This window comes from Meleagris gallopavo, chromosome 3, assembly GCF_905368555.1.
Source record: "Meleagris gallopavo chromosome 3, MGAL_WU_HG_1.1, whole genome shotgun sequence".
Taxonomy (NCBI): Eukaryota; Metazoa; Chordata; class Aves; order Galliformes; family Phasianidae; genus Meleagris; species Meleagris gallopavo.
Window position 1 is genome coordinate 70,044,398 of NC_139406.1, and position 22,539 is coordinate 70,066,936.

Below are 22,539 nucleotides of genomic sequence, written 5' to 3' on the forward strand. Positions count from 1 at the left end.
ATTCTCCCGAAAGCCCATTCTGGCACCATCTGGAAGACTCAGGCAATGAAGAGGGAGTAGCCTTTCCTGATGGATTTCTCAGCCTATATTGAGACAGGACAGATGTTTCTCTCCCAGGCATCATGTTGATCGCTGTCCAAAGGGCAGAGACTGCCAGGCTCTGATAACACAAGTAGATAAGCAGTCACTTGGTACAAAATCAGGCTCTAGTCGTGGCTGTCATGTGCCACTCTGCATCCAACCACATGGGTACCCCAAACTAATCCACTTCTTGAAGTGCATTATGTGGAAAGCTTTTGGATGTTTTCATAAGAATTTGGTAACGAACCATAATTGAAAAACTTTTATCAGATGAGATTGTGGTCTGAGATTTCACTAGCTGGTCATGTTTTTTTGGTAACATAATTTATAAGATAAAATAATATCACATCATTTGAAAACTCTCCCTGGAAGCAGTTTTACACACTAGAATTTTGGAATTGAAACTTATACATAGACTGATGAATCTGAAAGTAAGAGGAATAATCAAGACTGATGTATTTCTAGGATTTAAGTGCTTAATTTTTACCTTAATAACCAGAATATGGAAATATTAAGCTATGGTGATATTGCAGTGGGAAAACAATGTTTTCAAATCTGAATGTTTCTGAAAAGGAAAATGGTTTTGTTTTCTGGTAAATGTTTAAACACCAATCTTTCTTATTTGTGACAATATCGCATTTTTAAATGTCGTTTCATGCAGGAATGAATCTGAGCTAGCTCTGATGTTACCACGTAAGGAATAACACACTACAAAGCAGCTGTTTGCTACACTGTCTGCATCTTGCAAGAAAGGCGGTCACGTCATATTAACCTGCTCTTCTTATAAATGTGGTTACTGACTTGGAATATGGTTTTTTGGTAGAAATTACGTTGAGCTTTCAGCTTTCAATCAGCTTACAAGGAACTCCATATGTAGTCAATACTTAAAAGCTCTTTTTTGGTGAGGATTTTAAGAGATTTTTAGGATTTTGAGCTCCCAAATCTGTTGTCTTGCTGAAGAACTGTTAGGCTGATATTGGCAGGCCAACTACAACTTTTTGTTAATTCTGACTTCTGCATACGTAGTAAATGCAAAACATATTGTATGGAGCTTATTCATGTTCTACTGATTTTTTTTAGGTAACTTTGTAAATTTGTATGCTATATTTAAGAACAAATAATATATTTAGGAATATATATTCAATACATTTAAGAGATATATTTAAGAAAGAAAATAGTTAACTTTTATATGTCTGTTGCTCTTATTTTTGTAGTAATGCTTAGAGACTGCAAGCCAAAATCTATTGTGACAGGAGCTATTCAAAGACCTCAGCTTAAATAGTTTTATTTAAGGAAAAAAAAAAAAAAAGATTTTATTTGTCATGCATATTTGCTTATCTCACTGGTATTATAAGAAAAGGAATACAGTGCTTCTCAGATCCAGGCACAGGATCTGTTTGCTAGGCTAAAGGACAAGAAGGAAGGGCTGGGACTGTTAGTTTCACGCACAATCCATCTCCATGCCCCTCCATGGTCTCAGCTCTGTTTTCACAAATAATCAAAGTAGGCAGAAATTAAAATTGTAATATACATTTTAACCTATGTATGATAAAATTGTACTTAAGGATAGTTGAAAACAATGACAAGCCTGTCCTTTGATGCAGAGTAAGACAGTAAAAAGGAACAATAAAAATCTGCTGTAACTTGCTTGCAGGACTTATGTCAATTCTAATCATTTTTGAAGGATATTACTATGATCTCTGGCTAAGTGAATTTCTAGATTTCATAAATTGGCCATGCTGGGAAGGAGATAAACTGTGGAACTGGATCTTTCTGATACTGTTTTTTGTGCCATTGTATTAATGTTTATTTTCCTATACTACTGAAATAAAATTTCTCTTGCTACTTGGCAAGAATATTGAATAAAGATAAAAGCAGCCACGCTTACTCTTATATTTTCCCAGGTCTGCTACATTAGGAAGAGAGTGAGATAGAACAAGACCCAGCCTTTTTTTCCAGACTGTTATACAGAGCAGTGCACTGCAGCAGCATGTATAGTGTCCACAAAATCCTCTCATCATTTTAATTTATAGACGTTTCCTCTACTGCAAGAGTAAGTCTTTAAGATAAGATTTTATACTGTATGTTGTCTGAGAACTGTAATAAATTACTCTGTGTAGAATGAACTACAGGACATCATTATTAGCAACAGTTATAAAAATAACTAACTGTAGGTTTTTACATATGGTTTCAGGTAAGGTACAGAACACGAGAACTATGATAGACTATACAAGATGCTGTTGGAGAGAATGTCACTGCCTGCTCTTTGTGCAGTGAAACAACCATTCTTACTCAGTATTCTAATTCCTGATGTTCCGTGATACATTTGGAACTTGGCATTGGTATGATAACCTCTGAAACCATTTGTTAGTTGGGATGGTTTTTTCTTCTTGTTTCTTTCAATTTATGTGTCTCTCATTTATTCATACATTAAAATTATACAAGCACCATGATAATGGAAACATCGTGCAAGTCTGTATTTATCAGTACTTGGGATAGGGTTGATTCCTCTCCATATAGCAGAAATAAGACAGTCTATAGAGTATAGGAGTTAAATGTGAGACTCATATGCACAGAAGAATTGTATCTCTAGTCCCATCAACATGGTTGTGGGATAAATCACCCGCCCACTAGAAAACACAGACACAGAACATTATCTGGTGCAGTGATGACTCAAGAAGTTGGCGGCAGCTAATGGTGCAGAAAGTGGTTGTTGTTTTCAACTGCTTCTTCACACCTACAAATGCAGGACTAGTGGCACACAGAGCAGCAGGAAGAGTCATACTCACTGCAGTCAGAGCATTCTGCATGTCACTTCTGTTCCCAGAAATGATGGACAGCATTTAGCCACTGACTCTAAAAGCCTATTTTTGGTAACTTTTTATCCCATATGCTTTACTTCTGTCACTACAGAGCACTCATGCAAATTTATGTATGGAAGCTGCTGTTACAAAGGCACAATTTATTGGCCTGCATTAATTTTACTACAGTAGATTATGACAGACAGAAATTACCATGGTAAAGACGTCTTAATTTACACAAAGGAGACCTCTTCCTTTATTCCTAACTAGAATTGCAGTTCTTGTAGAGATTATTATTATTATCTGTTCTTGATTGAACATCTGTCACTTCTTTTAGTCTTGGTGCTATTCTAGCTAACCATATTTTTAGAATAATGGAGGAATTTTCTGTCTCAATTCTGAAGTAGTTCATGTTGGAAAATATAATCTTGATTGGCAAGAAAATTGTTGATGTGATTGAAATTTTTTCCTGCCCAGCTTCATTGCCATAGCTCCTTCTTGGTCATCTTGTAGACACTAGCTGCTTTCAAAGATCTTAATTTAATATATTCATTTCCCTCTGGTCACAAAGATTCCTTCCTTTATTATCTATCAGATGTTTCAACTCAATCAATGCCAATAGATCCCTTCCTTCTGTTAGAAAACATTCCATTCATTTAGTGGCTTGTCAGATTTTTGAATAAGCTTTTAATTCCTTTAATTTATACTTTCTTTTGTCTTCTTGAATGGATGGATATTACAGAATGTGCTTTTTTATATACTTCTAGATTTGAAGATGCTTCTACATTTTAGTATATATATGATTTTCATTCTATCATTCATTTTTGGTTGGGTGGGTCTTGTGGGAGGGACAAGAGGATGAGATACTTTTCTAGCCAGAAACACCTTTTAAGTCAATGGCTAGGTGGGTGAAATTAAAAAAAAAAAAAATTGTTGAAGATCTAAAATGACTCCTGGTGTTTCAGTAGATGGCACTCTGCTCTAAGGAGGAATGGAGTCGCTGTACATTTGTGTTGCTAGTTTGAGATTAAGCATAAAGAGATAAGCTTAAGACTGAAGTGGGGGTTATGATGTCTTTAGATCATGAGGTATCCCATGACACGTATCACAAGAATAACAACATCTTTGTGAAACTCCACTTTGGTTAATTATTCGTCTAACTTGAATTCCCTCTGCCATTTCAATCTCAAAGAGCATTCTTCATTTTCAACCAAAACTTGTTTCACACAGCATTTTAATTAAAGGCTTACTGCATTTCAGGAGTGGATGGATTAACATAAATGAGTGTATGATTTGTCCAGGACAAAAAAAAAAGAATAATAAGGCCTGTTATTATGTGAGTATTGATATCTATTCTAAGTAAGTACTGTCTCTCTGATGACCTAATGCTTAATAGTATTTCAAGTTGTACTGCAAAGACTGCTGCGCACACAGAATCATAGAATCATAGAATGATAGAATCCTTAGAGTTGGAAGGGACCTCTGAGGGCCATCTAGTCCAACTACCCTGCAATGAACAGGGACACAACATCTAGATCAGGTTCCCCAGAGCCTTATCTAGTCTCACTTTGAAAGTTTCAAGGGAGACTTTCATCACTTGCATCAACCACATCTCTGGACAACTTGTTCCAGTGCCTTACCATCTTCACTATAAAAGATTTTTTCCTTTGATCTAACCTAAATTTACCCTCTCTGAGCTTGAAACCACTTTCCCTTGTTGTTACCACAGACCCTGCTAAAGAGTTTGTCCCCTTCTTTCCTGTCACTCCCCTTCAGATACTGAAAGGCTACTTTCAAGTCTCCCTGGAGCCTTCTTTTCTCCAGGCAGAACAGCCCCAGCTATCTCAGCCTGTCCTCATAAGAGAGGTGTTTCATTCCATGGGTCATTTTTGTGGCCCTTCCTTGGACGCAATCCAACAAATCTATGTCTCTTCTGCACTGAGGACTCCACATCGGGATGCAGTACTCCAGGTGAGATCTCACCAGCACAGAGTAGAAGGGCAAGATCACTTCCCTTGCCCTGCTGGCCACGCTTCTTTGGATGCAGCCCAAGATACGGTTGGCTTTCTTGGCTGCGAGGGCACATTGCTGCCTCATATCCACCTTCCCATCCACCAGTAGCCTCAGGTCCTTCTCAGAAGGGCTGAGCTCAATCCTTTCATCCACCAGCTTGTATTGGTGATGGGAGTTGCTTCGACCCAGGTGCAAGATTTTGCATTTGGATTTCTTGAATCTCATGAGGTTCACCTGGGCCCACTGCTCAACTGTCTAGGTTCCCCTGGATGGCATCTCAACCTTCTGGTGTGTCAAACACACCACACAGCTTGGTGTCATCAAATCAAATTTGCTGAGGGTACACTCAACCCCACTATCAGTGTCACTGATGAATATATTAAAGAGTATCGGCCCCAGCATGAACCCCTGTGGGGACACCACTTGTCACCAGTCTCCATCCAGATGTTGAGCCATTGACCACCACTCTCTGGACTTGATCATACATGGATTGTATGGATTGAAATGGCATGCTGCTGCCTTTCAAACTTAATTGCAGTTATTAATATAATGCTCGTACATGAACATAATGCTCATATGTCATCAAGACTATTCATATTTAGCTGGCAGTCTTTGAATCACTAGCACTTTGAATGTAAACATTTGAAATCAGACTGGGGGAGTGAAAATGCTGGTGGTGGCCCTTCTCCAAGATAAGCTTTATGACTGGGAGCTGCCAAAAGAGATGCTGTTGAAGGAATGTGATCGAATGAAAACCTTAAAGAGCACTGGGTGCCTAGAGCATGTTAGGACTCCAGGTTCAGGGAGTTAGGAAACCTTCACATAACTTGATATGTGTTTGTGTGAAGTGGAGATTGAGTTACTGTGAATACCCAGAAATTATAGTGTTTGCATGTTTGCATCTAAATACTGGCTCCATCTACATAACCTCTTTTCATAAGGAAATCATTTATTTATACAAATACAGAATCCTATTGTGTGTATCTCAGCATGTGATGCCAGGGTGGCAATAACTAGTCTAATCACACCCACCAATAAGAAGGAAATTGTAATTAACTGCAAAACGTAGCAGCAATATGAAACCAGACCAATTAGAAGCCTGGAGAGACTCCAGCTGCTAGAAAACTGAATTTCCATCTCTAAGAATAAAGGATTATTTTTTGATCTCTAACTAGATGTTATCAGTATAGGAAAAGTGAAAACATAGGTTATTAAGGGAAAAGATGTGAGAAGTGAGTGATTTGCAAGGATTAATACCTGAACACTAGAGAAGCTGATTAAGGCTTGATGAGTTCAGTGCCATAAAATCATACATAGGGAGAGCATTTCTTGCATGAAGCCAAGAGTTGCAGAGATGTGTCTTGAAGGAGCTGAGGTTTCCAGGGAATCAAAATCAGAATTGTTCAACATCTAAAGCTCAGCAAGGCCATAGCAGAGGCTGAAGGAATGTGTTAGGTAGAAACATACCAGGAAAATCATGGTACAGTACATACATTGTTGAATGCATGAAGGATTGAAGGAAAATTGTTTAGTACTTGGGGACCAGAGCAAAAAAAAAAAAAAAAAAAAAAAGAAAAACACTTTCTTAATGTTCCAGTGGCACAATATTGATACACTGCCAACAGCTATATATTACTGCCTAGCAGTGACCCATATGGTGGATGATACCTCTAGGCACACTGTAAATATGCAATTAGATCACAGCCTAGGAAGTTATTGCTGAGCAAATTCAATTATAGAGGATACTAATAAGAGAGTCAAGGACTATGCTGCAGATGTAGTGGTTGCTCAAGAATATCACCACTAGATATAGTTCAACGAGCAAGAAAAACTTTCAAAATAGATTCACCAGCATGCTAATACCTTCACTTGTGATACTTCAAACAAACCAACAAAGCATGAACAAAACAGAGTACAATAGGCCATGAAAAATACTTCTAAAAATGGACAGTTTTCAACAAGCAGATGCTAGAGGAGGCTCTAGTGAGTGATGACTAATGCGGGCAAGAAGTGATTTTGTTTAGAGTGGTCAGTGAATATGTATGGCAAATTTAAGAGCTGACATCAGCTGTCATGCATAAAGTTGATCTCTCATGTCTGAGAAGATGCAGAGCCCTCTACTGACTGTATGGATACTCACTTGACATGGAACAGTGTAAAGCACACTGATATTACCATGATCTTCAACAGAAGAATAATATACAATTTTTTGATAGAAATCCCAGCATTATCCTTAGGAAGGTCAAAACAGAGTTGTGAGCTACTTATTCCTATCAACTGACCAGTGTTGAGATTGTTGTGAGAAGATATAGGATGTATAACAAGGAGAAAGAATGTAAAATGGTACAATTAGGATAACAACTGAATAGGAAAAAAAAATCCTTTCTAAGGATTAGAAGTTTCAAGATCCATACAATTGAAAACGCTGCAATAAAGTGAGTGTAACTTTTATTGCAGCATCTTTAAAGTAGCTTTCCTAATGAAGAGCTAATAGATATGCAGCCTTTGCACATAGTTACTCAGCAGATGGTGCATGAAAAGTTTCCCATAATCTCTTCATCTGGAAAAAAGAAAAAGGAGGAGAAAAAAAAAAGCACTAGAGAGTTATTCCAGTGTATCTCTGCAAAAGTTCTTTTGGTGTGCGAGTGTTGGGACCCAATGGCCCAATTTCCTTGTCATTTTGCCATCAGGTTAGTCCCTTAAATTATAAAATTTGGTTCTCTCCCTATGGAGCTGGAAGATGTTGCATTCTGCTCCTATTGCATATAGTATTACAGCTATTCGGGAAAGTTTCAATTTCACTTTTTACCTGCAGGCAACTATCACAGTGTCAGCCAGTCTGCCTTCTTTCCATAATCGCTCCCAGATGACCTACTATATCATTTGAGCTCTCTATTATGCTATCTATTATAGATCACAAAAAATGTTGCTTCTGTATGAAATTTATAATATCTATGTTTTCTGATACATCCTCATATGAAAGTGCTATGGTATCATCTCTGGGCATGTTACTAGAACAGATGGCTAACCAAGAATGTAAACAACTCTTCAGTGTGTTTGGAGAGCACGCTACTGGAAGTTGAGGACCTCTGGACAGACACTGATTCAGAGTTCAGGATTTCCAAGGAAGTGGAAAATGCAGTTCTGGGACAGATCCGATCCTCAAAAATAAAATAAAATAAAAATAACTCCTCACCAAAACAACAACAGTGAAGGAGTAACAGCAGTTGTTTTTGTAAGTATTGCTTTCTTTAGGTATTGAAAAGGATTTTTTGTGTGTGTGAAATGCATAATAAGATGAATAGATGTAGGCATCAGCTTTATTTATTGCTTTGGCTTTGAGAAAACTGCTGGATTTTTTTTTTTCCTCCCGTAGGATTATGCTGACATTAGACAGCAAAGGTATACAGAGCTTTGGCAGGTGCTTATTAATAGAGGCTATAAATCTAGAGATAAAACTTCATGAAGCAATTTGAGGGAAAGATTGAAAGATGGTTGTTGTTCTGCCAATACTAGTTAGAAATACTGGAAGTAGTACTTTCGTTCTTGCAGCTCCACAGTCATAATATATAGCTCTATGATTCTTCTGATCTATTCTCTTTATTTACCAGGTGCTGTATCCTCCATATTCTCTGCATCTTTTCAAATAATTGAACTGTCCTTATTGTTTAATCATATGTTGCTTTTTTCCATCTCATCAGTCTCCACAATTCAATCATAACTCACCCCCTGTAGAGGCTGTTCATTCTAACAGGCTGGAAGAGCAAACAAAAGTCTGTTGCCAAACTCATCAATTACTTAATCAGCTCTTTGTTTGTAAATGTTGAACATAGGGTGATAGCTTCAAGGGTGAGTGATTTTAGCTACAGCTATCCTGCGACTAAAATCTGTTTGCACTGTTTCTAGAAAACATAACTTTGTCAGTACTCTGACCCACGGCTGGCATTTTTAAGGTAGAAGGTTGACATATATAATCTGAGCATTTAATGTGCATGTATGCCATGTTAGATTAGCAAATAAGAATATACCTCATTCTGTGGAGGCTTTAGTGCACTTTAATGTATACTTAATTCACATAGAATAATTGCAAACCTTACTACAATCTGATTTTATGGCACTGAGTAAAGGAAAATTTAACTATTTCTGATTCAGTATCTCAGATCCTGATTGACTGCTTACACACTACATGAGTCAAAAAACTCAATAAAACCTCATTAAAACAATAAAGCCACTTTAGGAATTTTGTGTATGGCTGCAATTAGTCTGTAATTTATTTTAATGCCCAATGAGCAAGGAACATCTTGGAGATAACAGAAGGAAATGAGATAACATATATACCTAAAAGTAGTAATTCAGCTCCTTTGCTCAACCAATGTTTTATATACCACTTAGCTGGAGTAAGATTTGGATACTCTTTACTGCTGTCATGAAAACTGTCTGCTACACAACATTAACTTACTGGTTTTGGCACTGAAGAAGCAACTGAGATTTTCCCAGTACCAGAAGTACCACATCCTACTCTGATTTCATTATAAAGTACCAGTGAACAAAAGACCTTCCCGAACTGCTGGGAGAAAGATACTCTACAATACAACAAATATGAAATAAAGAGAACATAACAGCTGATAAAGTCACTGTCCTAGTCAGATGTTATCCAAAGGTAACCTTTGGTCACTGATTTCAGTGACTATTTTGTCAACATTGAGATACATTTCAAAACTGCCCCCTAATCCTGAAAATGTCTATTACGACAGTATGCAAAGCAGACTGTGCTTAGTACAGATCATCTTATAGTTACCATTGACTTGGATGGGAAAATCGAGTTTCTCTTTATGAAATAGATTAATAAAGTTGTAGGTTTTCTATTAGAAAGGGCCATTTGATAATCCAGTCTGACTTCTTCAAATTCTAAGAGAACTTAAGAAGGATTTCTTGCATGGAGTCTGTACCTTAACGTTGAGCTAATCATATCTATTAGGAAGCACCCACAAGCCTTGATTTAAAGATTTGTGTGACAGTGAACCTATCATATCCTAAAGTGTTCTACAGTTAGTACAGTTAGTTACCTGAGATTTTAGTTCTCTTTTTTTTCATTTCAGCTTTTAGTCAGTGGATTTTCTTATGAGTTTACTGTTAAACTACCCTATCTGCCCAGAAATTGTAATTAGCCAAACTGAACTTAGACACAGTAAGGCTTTATTTAAGCATTTGATTTATGTGTCAGAGAGGAAAAAGGCACAGATATTTTTTGGGGGGGGAGTGGAGGGGAAGGCATGTATATAATCCTGTTGTACATGGTCCTGAAGATATCCTTGAGGAGCCAGAAATCCTGGAGCAAGCAGACATGGAACATCAGGGCCCTTGGCACAGACAGGGAGAGCAGTGGCACACATACAGCCCTGACAATCCCACAGAGACATCATGACTGCAAATCCCATGATGACAAGTTTCCTCAAATTCAGAATTTAGTCTCTTTAAAATGTGTCTTCTAGACAGCTTGCAGTCCTCGCTCTCTGCCCCTAAGCTATAAGTATGCTTTGTGATCACGAAGAGCCTTACTTTCTCAGGTCTCAGAAAATGCCTTCTATTGTTTGGTTGTTTTTCTCTTGCTTAGCTACTGCTGCTGCTTTTCTTTGGTATGCTCTGAGGAGTCTTTCTCATAGTTTGTGATGTTGTGTTTTTTCAATGATTTGTTCACACTTTTGCATCTTCTATTTTTATCCTGTTCCGGTATTTTCAAGGCCTTTGTTGCTATCCCACATTACAGTCCACAGTAGATGTCTGGTACCAACTACCAGTTCAAAGAGCAGGTTCTCACAGCAGGCTGATAACCAACCTAACAGGTCAGGATTTAGGCCTTGAGAAGTTGGAATTAAGCCTGCTCTTCTTAATAATTCTCATTTATTCTGTTGCATGGCAGTAAAGGAATTTGCTCTTTCATGCTTAATGGAGGGTCCCAAATCCTCCAATCCTACATAATCTTGACTTCAATTGTGCTGAGAGGTGTTCAAATAAGGGTGACATTATACAATCACAGAGTCATTAAGGCTGAAAAAGGCCACTAAGATCATGTAGTCCAAACATTGACCCATCACCACCATGCCCACTAAACCATGTCCCTCAGCGCCATACCTACACCTCTCTTAACATCGCCAGGGACAGTTACCCCACCACTTCCCTGGGCAGCCTGTTCCAATACCTCACCACTCCTTCTGAGAGGAAATTTTTCGCAGTGTCCAACCTGAACCTCCTCTGGTGCAACTTAAAGTTATTCCCTCTCATGCTATCACCGTTACCTGGGAGAAGAGGCCAACCCACACCTCACCACAACCTCCTTGTTGTAGAGAAAGCAGTTGTAGAGAACAATAGGGTCTTCCCTGAGCCTCCTCTTCTCCAGACTGAAAAATCCTAGCTCTCTCAGCCACTCCCCATAAGACTTGTGCTCCAGACCCCCCTCAGTTTCGTTGTTAGTGTTGTTGCTGTGTGACAGATGGCAGCAGAGGGGCAGTCTGACACAAGGCATCTGACACAGAAGTGCGTATGAAGCAAAGTGTGGGATTGAACTTCTGCATGTGGAAAAAATGGCACCTATTGACATTCACTGATGCTTGCTGAACTTTGATGGACACCAGACAGTGGATATGAGCACAGTGAAGCAGTGAGCAGTGAAGTTTCTGCAGCGGTGCCAACGACACTGGGTCACTTCCACTAGAGCAGATCTTTAGGAGACGGCATGCAGGCTACTGTTTATTGCTGGTAAAGATGCATTGCTAATGGCAGCAATCATGCTGACAAATAGTGTTTTGTGGCTGAGAGTTTGGTCTATCAAACAGCACTACGGTATATATTGTGCTCTTTGTATCTGCTAAAGTTTCCATGGAAATAAATAGGAAGCATTACTTTCAGAGCAAGCTACGTCCCTCTTTCTGTTTCTAAAGACGGTCCCATAGGCAGCCTTGGATAAGACAGGGGTTTCGAGCAAGCTGCTCCGCAGGTGTTTTTGCCGAGAGACAGTAACGATGAGGGGTGCTTCAGCCTTACGATCAATCAAACAGGGAGGGCCGTGCGTCTCCCTCACCCGTCGTCCTGCGCTCTCACACCGCCCACCAAAGAAACGCTGCCACCGCCGGGCTCAGGACCCAGAACGCGAGGGCTGCCGAAGCGGAGAGAAGCCGCTTATCTCAGCGGCGGAGCGGCCCCAGGACACCAGGACCGCAAACAGCCGATTCCGGAGGCGCCCGAGGCCGGGACAGCCGGGGCGCTCCAGGCCCGCCGCGGCGCTCCCCGCACGGCCAGGCGCGGGCGGAGGGCGGGGCCGGGCGGCGCGGCGCTGCCGGAAGCACGCGGCTCCCGCCGGGGGCGGGGTGAGGGCGTCCGGCGGGCGCGGGCCTGCGGGCGCCCATGGAGGGCTCCGAGGACGAGGAGACGGAGGCCGGCGGGCCGCTGCAACAGCTCGTCAAGCGGCAGCGCAGAGAGAAGCGCGAGCTGCAAGGTGAGGAGGGCCGGGAGCAGGGAGCGGCCTGCCCGCTGGGGCAGCGCGTGGGGCGCCCAGCAGCGAGAGAGGCCGAAGGGACGGCGGCGGTGGGCGCTTTCTTGCATTAGCGTGTGTCTCTTGGCCCGGCGTTGTGCTGTTTTCCTTTGTTGTGAAGGGAGACGCGCTTTTATGAGGCGCTGCAAAAGCGCTTGCCGAAGGGACCCGCATGGCCGCGTGTCATCGCTCGCGGCGCGCTGCGGCCTCCGGGCTCGGCCGGCCGCGGTGACGGCGGTCACTGCAGCGCTGCGTCCGCATCTCACCGATACGGTACGGTACCACGGCGTGACTGAGAGATCCTTTAGATGGGTTTCTGTTGAGCTGCGTGGTTGGCCGTTACCTTTTCGTTAAGCGTTTCCCATTGTTGATGTATCGATATGAGCTTTTCCTTATCTGGATTCTTTGGTGTTTAATGAAAGAGCTCAATCTGCGGCCTTTAATCAGAGGGCTAGTTTGGCAGTGTATTATTATTATAGGAGCATAGTGTTTTGGGATGCATTTTCATCCCTCAGATAAAGCAGATATTGAAAAGAGAGGCAGTAGTCAAGGGGTCCTGGCAGATGAAAAACTTGCCGTGAACCAGCAGTGTGTGTCTGTCTGCAGCCCAGAAGGTCAACAGTAACCTGGACTGCATCACAAGAGGGGTGGCCAGCAGGGACAGGAGGTGATTGTTCTCCTCTGCACCGCCCTTGTGGGGCCCCATCTGGAGTACTGCATCCAGGTCTGGAGACCCCAGCACAGGAAAGATGTGGAGCCGTTGGAATGAGTCCAGAGGAGGGCTATTAAAGTGATCAAGGGCTGTTGGTCTTCTCTTATAAGAAAGGGCCGAGGGAGTTGGGCTTGTTTAGTTTGGAGAAAGCTCTGGAGAGACCTCATTGTGGCCTTCCAGTACTTGATGGGAGCTTATAAACAGGAGAGAGACTGACTTTTTACATGGATAGATAGTGATAGAACTAGGAGGTTTTGAACTAAAAGAAGGAAGAGTCAGATGAAATGTGAGGGGGAAGTTTTTCCCTGAGAGGGTATTGAGGCCCTGGCACAGCTGCCCAGGAAGCTGTGGGTGCCCCATCCTTGGAGGCATTCAAGGCCAGGTTGGATGGGCAGCCTGATCTGCTGGGTGGTAGCCCTGCACACAATTCAAGCCTGCTTGAATTATTCCTTCTTGAACCCATTCTGCTTTATGTAATAATAGCACAGTACACTTCAGATGTCATGATTTCAACTGTTAAAAAAATATATGTAAAACGTGGTAAGTGTGATGTGCAGCCTGATATCTAAACTTTTAGAGCATTCTGATATCTTGAGATATGTAATTTTTTGTTTATGGCTAGTAGTTCTCCTTTAGGCATGACTGTAGAGTTGCTGTAACACTTTACCACACTACTTTAACAGCAAAAATTCAAGGCATGAAAAATGCTGTTCCCAAGAATGACAAAAAAAGGCGAAAACAGCTGGCTGAAGAAGTCGCCAAACTAGAGGCAGAACTTGAACAGAAGCACAAGGAGGAATTAAAGCAGCTGAAAGAAGCTATGCCTGAGCAGAATAAGGTATATTCCTTAACTTCAGCTTAAGTTGTATAGATACAATTTGTGTTCGCACTTCTTTAACTTTTTTAAAAATTATAATTGGCTAATGTGTAATTTTTTTAAAGCATTTCTCCTTTTCCTTGCAGTATTTCCTTGTAGTAACTCTTGTAATCTTTGGAAAGATTCAGCTGCTATGTTGGTTAAGCAAACATTGCTGAAAGAAGCATTTACTTGTATTCTCAATGGTTAACAGTATTTGGTTTTGCTCTTACAACTAAGTTAATAGCTCAGTCTTATTAATAAATAGTATGCATTTTTATAGTTCTTGTTATGTTGTCATTCTAATTACCGTAAGTACTAGGCTACTCAAGTACTGGACTGGTGGACTTCAATAGGCAATTGAAAAATGCATTCTGATTGGTTTTGCAATTCTGGCAACAGTATGGGTGACATTCTTTTTTTTTTTTTTTTTTTTTTTTTTTTTTGTGCAAAAACATTTTCTGTAGTCATGAGAGTTTTGACTTAAAGGCTGCTGTTAGGCCATGTTGGCAGTTCAGCTACTTACTTCAACATTTCCAGTATTCTGTGCTTAATTTTTTATAGAGGCTTAGTATTATTCCAGTTTAACTGCAGGAAATACTGATGAGTAAACTATATATGAGCATTTAATTGAATAATGTACAGAAATTAACCTATGTTTTAGCAATTTACTAAATAAAATGACTGAAACTCCCATCATTGCAAACAATTTGCATTCCACAGACTTAATTCTGTATATCCAGTACTGAAAGGAACCCTTATTTCTAACATATACTTGAGTTTGAATGAAGTTGGTACAAGCAGGCCTGTTCATATACTTTCTTCTATCTAAATGGCAGTACAGCTTGCAGCTTAATTGGCACATTGGCACAACATGGTTATGTGTGTCTGATGTTATGCTCTATGCTTATCTGTCTCCTTAAGTGACTTCCTAACTTCGACTTTTTGCTATGTAAATCTTAGAAAGAAACAAACAAAAACCTGTTTCTGCAGTGCTTTCTGGACCCAGATGTTTTCTGATTTCTAACTTAAGGAAGAAGTAAGCAGGTTGGCCTATTGCTTGAAAACAAGAGCAAAAAAGATTAGTGAAAGATTTTCAGAGAAATTGTCTTGTCTGAGAAGAATCTGAGATTCCTCTTGAAAGCATTTTCAGTTGCAAGCACTATAGCCCTATGCAAATCTTATGTAGTAGTCTTTAATCAGATTCTTAAGCAGGTGATTAATTCATAAGCATTAAACATAGTGCTTCTTAGGCTAGTTTCAGTGATTTGTTTCATTTTTGCCAATGAGTTGTCAAAGTACTAGTACTAGTACAGTACTAAAGTTCCTGTGGCAGTCATAGATTTCCCTGTGAGGATTTTGGTTTGAGATACCTGTTGGTCTTCTCAAATTTATTTCTTGAATTTTCTATTCAGACCAAAAGTTGCCCTGGAAAGCACAGGCGTACATCTGATTCATACTGTAATGAGATGAGTTTTGACATTCTGCCTTAGAAATGTCAATTCTTCCTCTCTTCCAAATACTTACTCTTTGTTAAGAAGGGTGGAGCCTTCTGATTTAACTAGCATTGAACTTAGTAACAGCTCTCTGGCTGCTTCAGCTTAACATGCATCTGCAGGTAAGGAGAGGAAAACTCACCTGCAGCCAGTAAGCTGTGTTCAGGCTTCACTGTGGAAGCCTGGAAGAGAACATATAGAATTGTGCAATTCACAACCATTCATATTTTGAGATGAAAGGAAGAAGCTAATCATATGAATTGGGATGTGAAATGCTTGACTGTCAGCTTTGAGTGGCTTTGTGCCATGCTGATCTTTGTGTAAAAACATTGTACATATACATTGAGACTACCTTGAAACAGCTTAAAATTGTTTTAGGAGATGCTCATCTCAATTATTTATACCAATAAGAACTCTTAACGCTTTTTTTTTTTCTCTTTTCAGATAGATTCTATAGCTGATGGTGTTGCAAATTTCGAGCTTGAGGGACGGGAGCAGCAGATTCAGCATCCTCGAATATCAAAAGCACAGAAGAGACGGGTATGATATAACATCAAAACATTTTACAAATATTTGATTAAGTTCTTTTCATTTAAAATAAACAGTAGTAGCTGGTAACGATTTTACAGAGGGCATTATCTGGCTAATTCAGTATTGATTTTGCACCTACTAGGTGTCTTGAAAACTTGTCAAGTTGCTATGTAGTTATTTGTAAGCATTTTTAAAATAGTTGCACTTCTTTACATTCAGCTGGAAGTCTGAATAGATCAGGAGATAGAAGACAGGAAAAAAAAACAATTATAAAAACCAAGCCATTTTGTAAGAATTTGACTGGAAGTACTAACAAAGAAATAAAGTAAAAAAACATAGGATATGTGGAAAAAATGAAAGTAATAGAATATCACAGATTCAACAAAAGAACCCTAATAATGAAGTTCTTGTAAATTTGTGGGTTTGGGGATTTATTGGTCATTTAACATTTGCTGAAACTTGGATTTAGGAGGTTTCTGAAATTTAGTAGTACTGATTTCAGAGAATGCTTTATAAACTTCAATGTACTGAGGAAGCATTTCAGTTAAAGAGTTAGAGACAACTAAAGTGAAGAGCTGTACAAACATCTTCTGAAGTCTTAATAGTTGATATAATTTATGTTTACAATCTAAGGAAAAAAAAGCTGCCTTGGAGAAAGAAAGAGAAGAAAGAATAGCTGAAGCTGAGATAGAAAATCTAACAGGAGCAAGGCATCTTGAAAGTCAGAAACTTGCCTCCTTATTGGCAGCAAGGCACTTGGAGATTAAACAGATTCCTTCAGATGGCCATTGCATGTACAGAGCTATTGAAGATCAACTCAAGGATCACCACAATTCCTGGACTGTTGCAACTCTGAGAAATCAAACAGCAAAGTATATTCAAAGTCACTTTGATGACTTCCTGCCATTTCTTACAAACCCCAATACTGGAGACGTGTATAGCAAAGGTAAGAGTTGTATTGTTAAAGACTTTAGAAAACATGATAATTATTTCTGATATAATTATTGCCCACAGCTGAGGTGTGACTAACTCGTTATTATATATTTGTTCCTGAACTTCATTAGTGTATAGGTTCTGCTGTGTTGTACATGCTGTAGAAGTTAACAACTATTTGGCTAATTTGGAATTCAAAAAGCAACAGCTCAACTACATGCAGTTACAAGATACTAAAAATATATCACACTAAGAATTAAGCATAATATTTGCATTCATATTCTATTCTAGACTCTTAAAACAGTAATTTTTGAAACACGTATGCAATTTCATGCTTTTTGTTACTAACAATTCCTTGAATAAAAAGTTTACATTTTAAACTTCTTTTTTTCCCCCATAACTTTCCTTATTTCTGTCTTCAGTCTTCATTTTTCTTTCCAAAACAGTTACGCTTTTTTTTCTGGTTTCTACTGCTTTTCTTTTTTCTTTTTTTTTTCCCCTTCAGCGAGTGTATATATTTTCCCATGTTTGGACTTTTCAGGTTCTAGTTGTTCATTTTACAACCGTTACTCAAAGGAGAGGACTACTAACACTTGACTTTTTTTCTTTCCCCACAGAGGAATTTGCAAAATACTGTGATGATATAGCAAATACAGCTGCGTGGGGTGGCCAACTGGAAGTAAGTATTGTATTCACTCAGTTCAGAATTTTGCAAATTATCAATTTATCTTTAAAAAAGGACTTCTTAGGAGACAGTGCCTGTAGGGGTAGAGAAACATATTCATAATTTTCTTCTGTTGTAATTTCCCCCACGTCGGCATTTCTGATGGTCTACTGATGTTCTATTTGACAACAGGTAAAGAATTCAGTAGCTTAAAATATTGTTAGAAAGAATGACAGTAGGGTTTAGGGGAAGACTTTGTCTTAAGGGGAAGAAAGTATTTTTTTTGTGCAAGCTGGTGGTAGGTGGACTGTGTTCAGTTGAGCACCTCAGTACAGAAAGAAAACGCTGAGGTGCTGGAGCAGGTCCAAAGAAGGGCAGCAAGGCTTGTGAAGGGCTTGGAGAATATGCCCTGCAAGGAGAGACTGAAAGAACTTGTTTAGTCTGGGGAAGAGAAGGCTGAGGGGAGACCTTGTTGCTCTCTTCAAACACCTGGAAGGTGATTGCAATGAGAGTGGGGTTGGCCTCTTCTCACTGGTGACAGGTGACAGGATGAGGGGAAATGGCCTCAAGTTGCACCAAGGGAGATTTAGGTTGGATATCAGGAAAAACTTTTTTACAGAAAGGGTTGTGAAGCACTGGAATAAGCTCCCCAAGGAGGTGGTTGAGTCACCATCCCTGGATGTGTTTAAAAATCGTTTGGATGTGGTGCTCAGGAACATGATTTAGCAGAGGGTTGTTAGAGTTAGGGCAGTATGATCCAGTTGTGGTTGGACTCGATGATCTTTAAAGTCTTTACCAACCTGAGCAATTCTATGATTCTGTGACAGTTGGACTAGATGCTCTTGGAGGAATTTCCAACCTTGGCATATCTATGATTCTATGGTAACAAAACTGACTGTAATGGAGCAATGTTGGATTTTTTATAATAACCTTAGAGGTTGAGAAAGTATGTTTTAGTTTATGTCCTTATATTTTGTTTTGCTGCTTTCTGAAAGTTATTACTGTAGCTAGCACGATGTTGTCTGTTTGTATCAAGATAATAAACTTAAGGCAATTTATTAGTTGGAAAAGTTAAAGTTTTAATGAAGTTTAGTTTCTAACAAAATTTGAAATGTTATAACTAAACTCATGTTTGCTAGAACTAAATAGTATGTCTGCTCCCCACTTGGATTTAATCGTATTACTGAATGGTTTGTTGTTTTTTTTTGCCTTACAGCTAAGGGCTTTGTCGCACATTCTGCAGACACCTATTGAGGTAGTGCAGATGGATTCCCCTTCTATTATTGTTGGTGAAGAATATTCAGGCAAACCAATAATACTTGTGTAAGTATGTAATTTTATCCATTCTTAAAGTTCTTACTAACATTAATAAAACTTTCTTTTTTTATTATTATTCGAAGCTTATGTCAGTCTGTGTCTGAAAGTCACCAAGATTAAAACCCACCTTTATTAATACTCTGCTTTTCTTTTTTTCTTAATCACCATTTATTTTTCTGTGCTAAAGCTTGAGCTTAAACTGTCCACTGCTGTTAGTGTTTGGCATGCAATATATTTTAGTTAAACTAAATATTTATTTTCTAACTTTTTTTCAGGTATATGAGACATGCTTATGGATTAGGAGAACATTACAATTCTGTAAAACCTCTAACAGACACGGCTACAGAAAATGGCAGCTAGTATTAAAAAAAATCCACGTTGGTAACAATTGCATCTTGATATGTTGGGCTCCAGACAACTGTTAGATGGACTAGAAAGTAAAACTACCTGGAATGGATAAATAATGGAAAAAAAAAAAAAAGTTTGAGGCTTTGCTGGGAATCATAAGTAGCTCTTTATTTGAAACACAGAAACAAAAAGTTCCAAACACCACAGTATTTTGAACTTGTTGCTATTAATCATACTTAGAAGATCTCTAAAATACTGACTGTAGGTCAGAACTCTCTTTCTGTTGGTTGGTTTGTTTGTCTTTTCATAGAACTTCATCTCATGCCACGGTGAAAATACTCAACAGCAAATGGTTATTCTGCAATATACTAAAGAATTAAGGTTACTAGAAAGGTTTCTGTTACATTATTTCCTGGAGATTTTCATGATCATGGAAGAGTTGAGGACTTCAAAATAATTGATTTGTTAGATTGATGGAGCATTGTTTGCTGTATTTCAGTTCCATCAGAATTTAGTTTTAATACTATAGTAGGGATCCCCTTTATTTGGACAAGGAAGAGCTTGATTGAAAGAGTCACAAAAAGTGTCTTAAAATTTTACAGGCTTTTATCAAGTTTTTTACCAATATCTGATGGCTTCACTTTTATTTTGCTGTAGGAAGCTGTTGATGCTGTTCCTAGTACTCTCTTAGGTAGAGAATTGTTGTTGATGACTGTACATCATAACATGGATGAGTCAGCTGTGCTGTTCATCCTTCATCTGTGTATTTTGATGGTACAGAAATTTTACAAACAGGTCCTCAGTTTCCTTAGTTCAGGTAGTGAGACTTTACCTGAACTCATCATGCATGGACCTGCTGATCTACGCGTGGCCTAAAATACAGTATTTTATAAGGCTTAAAACAGCTGGTTGCATACAAGTGTAAGAATAACCACCTTCTCTTATATCAGTAACTTTAAATGTGATATGCAAAATAATTTATCTTTTCCTTATTATGCACAGAGAAGACTTGGAAGGTTTTTTGTTGTTTTTTTTTAATTGTTTGTCTTTTTACATTGGAAATGTAGATTTTGTCTTGAGGTTGCTAAGTTATGACTCCAAAACTGGCAGCAAACTGTAATGCAATCAGTTGTTTTTTAACAGTAGAAGTCTTGTTGTTCTTAAAGCCATAGCCTATAACATCATAAATTGTCTGCATTATTTTAGTGCCAGTAAGTTGCTTTGGAGAAAAGCAGTTCTTGTCAGATTTAAACATGTTTGCCCTCAATGGAAGATTATGAGGTAACAGTGCACATACTGTAATCTTTTGGTGAATTTAGCCAGTGGATTCATGTTTCTAGGACTTAAAAATTGCAAATCTGCTCTTAATCAAATAGATAAATGTTCACTTTGTGGATCAGGTTCTGTCTGAATTAAAGCACTTTGAGAGAGGGGAAAAGTAAAAATAAAAAAGCAGTCATAGCAGAGGTCTGTGGGGGGCAAAGAGGTGCTGGTTGAACAAGCAGAACACATATTAAGAGTTTTTAGAATGGTTTAGGTAACCATATATTAACATTATCAAGAATTTGCTGCATCCTTATTTATCAGACATAGTACAGCATATGTAGCTCCATTTACAGCAGCTGTTCCACTGCAGAATTTGATTTAATACCTTACCTGTATGAAACCACATTTTTAATGAAAAAGATGTCTCTATTCGTAATACCACTATGAATTTTGCTAAAAATAATAATTTCAGATATTATTCTCAGTGTTGCTTAAAATTGGCATGATACAAAAGCATATGCTGCTTTTCATAGATACCTTGTGAAAGAAGTTCTTTGGTTTGTTGGGTTCTCATTTTTTTTTAATTGATAAGAGGAAGATGTCAGAATCCTGGAATGCCTGTACTAACAGTTTGTGCTGTTTATTATGTTTACAATCTGTATAAAGAAAAAGAATGTTTTAATGGAGTGGGTAGAAGATCCTTGCTCGTGCTGTGTGGAACTTGCCAAAATGTAATAAATTGGTTTATACGTGGCATTTTTTGTTGTGGTCACTTCTAATTCTGTACATGAATTGTTCACTTCTTAATTTCTAGTATTAGTAAATTCATTAATTTTAATGACTTTAGGATCCTACTGTAGCATGAATTCTCTGCGACTCCTCCCATTCAAGCAGACAGGTTTGCTCTTTGTAGAATTGTGTTTGTAGATGAGTTGTATGCTCAGTATTGTAGTAATTTACAGAATAATTTATTTGAAAATATCCTTGAATTTCTCTGTACATGAAAATGACCAAGTGAAATGGAGTTCTCTTCAGAATCTTTATTCTGAATATTAATTTCCCAGTGAACATGGGACATCTGCCTGTATTTGTCACCATCAGACTCCCCCATCACATGCCCATCTCAAAAGTCCTTTCCCAGCTTTCTTGTAGGCCCTGTTCAGGTATTGGAAAGCTGCTTTGTTCAGGTATTGGAGAGTGCCAGCTTTCTCAGCCTGTCCTTGTAGGGGAGGTACTCCAGCCCTCTGATCATTTTTGTGGCCCTCTTCTGGACTTGCTCCAGAATCTCAGTGTCCTTGTGTTGGGTGCTCCAACAAAGAAAGACTTTGAATTGCGAAAGAAAAAGCTGTGTGTAAACAGGCCTATTGTTTGGATTCAACCTTCAATTCAGGCTAAAGCATTTTGAAACGGCCATAATCCCACTGGTGTTTTCACACAAGTGTCCTGAGCAAGAAATGTAGATGCAGAATGTTTCCTGCCGTCCTCATCTCTTCCATTGCCCGGGCTTATTTAATGGGAACATCCCTTCTTGCCAGGAAAGCATTCTGGGAGCTGGGCAGAGCTCAGGTGTTCCTTGGTATGAGCAGAAAACTCTGTCGTCTTCTCCCCAACACTTGTTGCCCAGGCCAGGGCTTTCCCAGAGCTCAGATATCTGCTGGGTGCTCTTGGCAGTCCTGTGGCGTTTGCTGGGTACACCAAAGGCCAAACAATAGGCTTTGTCCTAGCTCTCCCCAAGCAAAAGGTGAGCACCTGTCTGGGTGCCGTGATATTAAAGGGAAAAAAAAAAAAGTCTTACTCTTAAGCATATCTAATTACAAACTACTGCTTTCACATACAGTGTTACTGTAGAACAGTTTCAGATCAGAACTGCGGACTGAAAGAAAATAATTTAGCTGAAGGTTGTCTGAAAACATCTTGATTGTTCTCCTACACACTACTCATTGTGAAAAGTGTCTTTGAAGAAATCCTCAATATGAATAGGTCTATGTTTAAC

At 39.0% G+C, this 22,539-nt stretch overlaps 1 protein-coding gene across 1 annotated transcript; it reads left to right on the top strand.

The window, feature by feature from the left end:
• Positions 1–12,218: 12,218 nt before the first annotated feature.
• On the top strand, positions 12,219–21,302 carry OTUD6B (OTU deubiquitinase 6B). The gene is made up of 7 exons (XM_085221393.1): positions 12,219–12,387; positions 13,819–13,973; positions 15,932–16,027; positions 16,652–16,964; positions 17,569–17,630; positions 18,832–18,938; positions 19,208–21,302. Exons 1-7 carry the CDS (start codon positions 12,297–12,299, stop codon positions 19,290–19,292), a joined length of 909 nt encoding a protein of 302 aa, XP_085077519.1. The 5' UTR covers positions 12,219–12,296; the 3' UTR covers positions 19,293–21,302.
• The last annotated feature ends 1,237 nt before the right edge of the window (positions 21,303–22,539 follow it).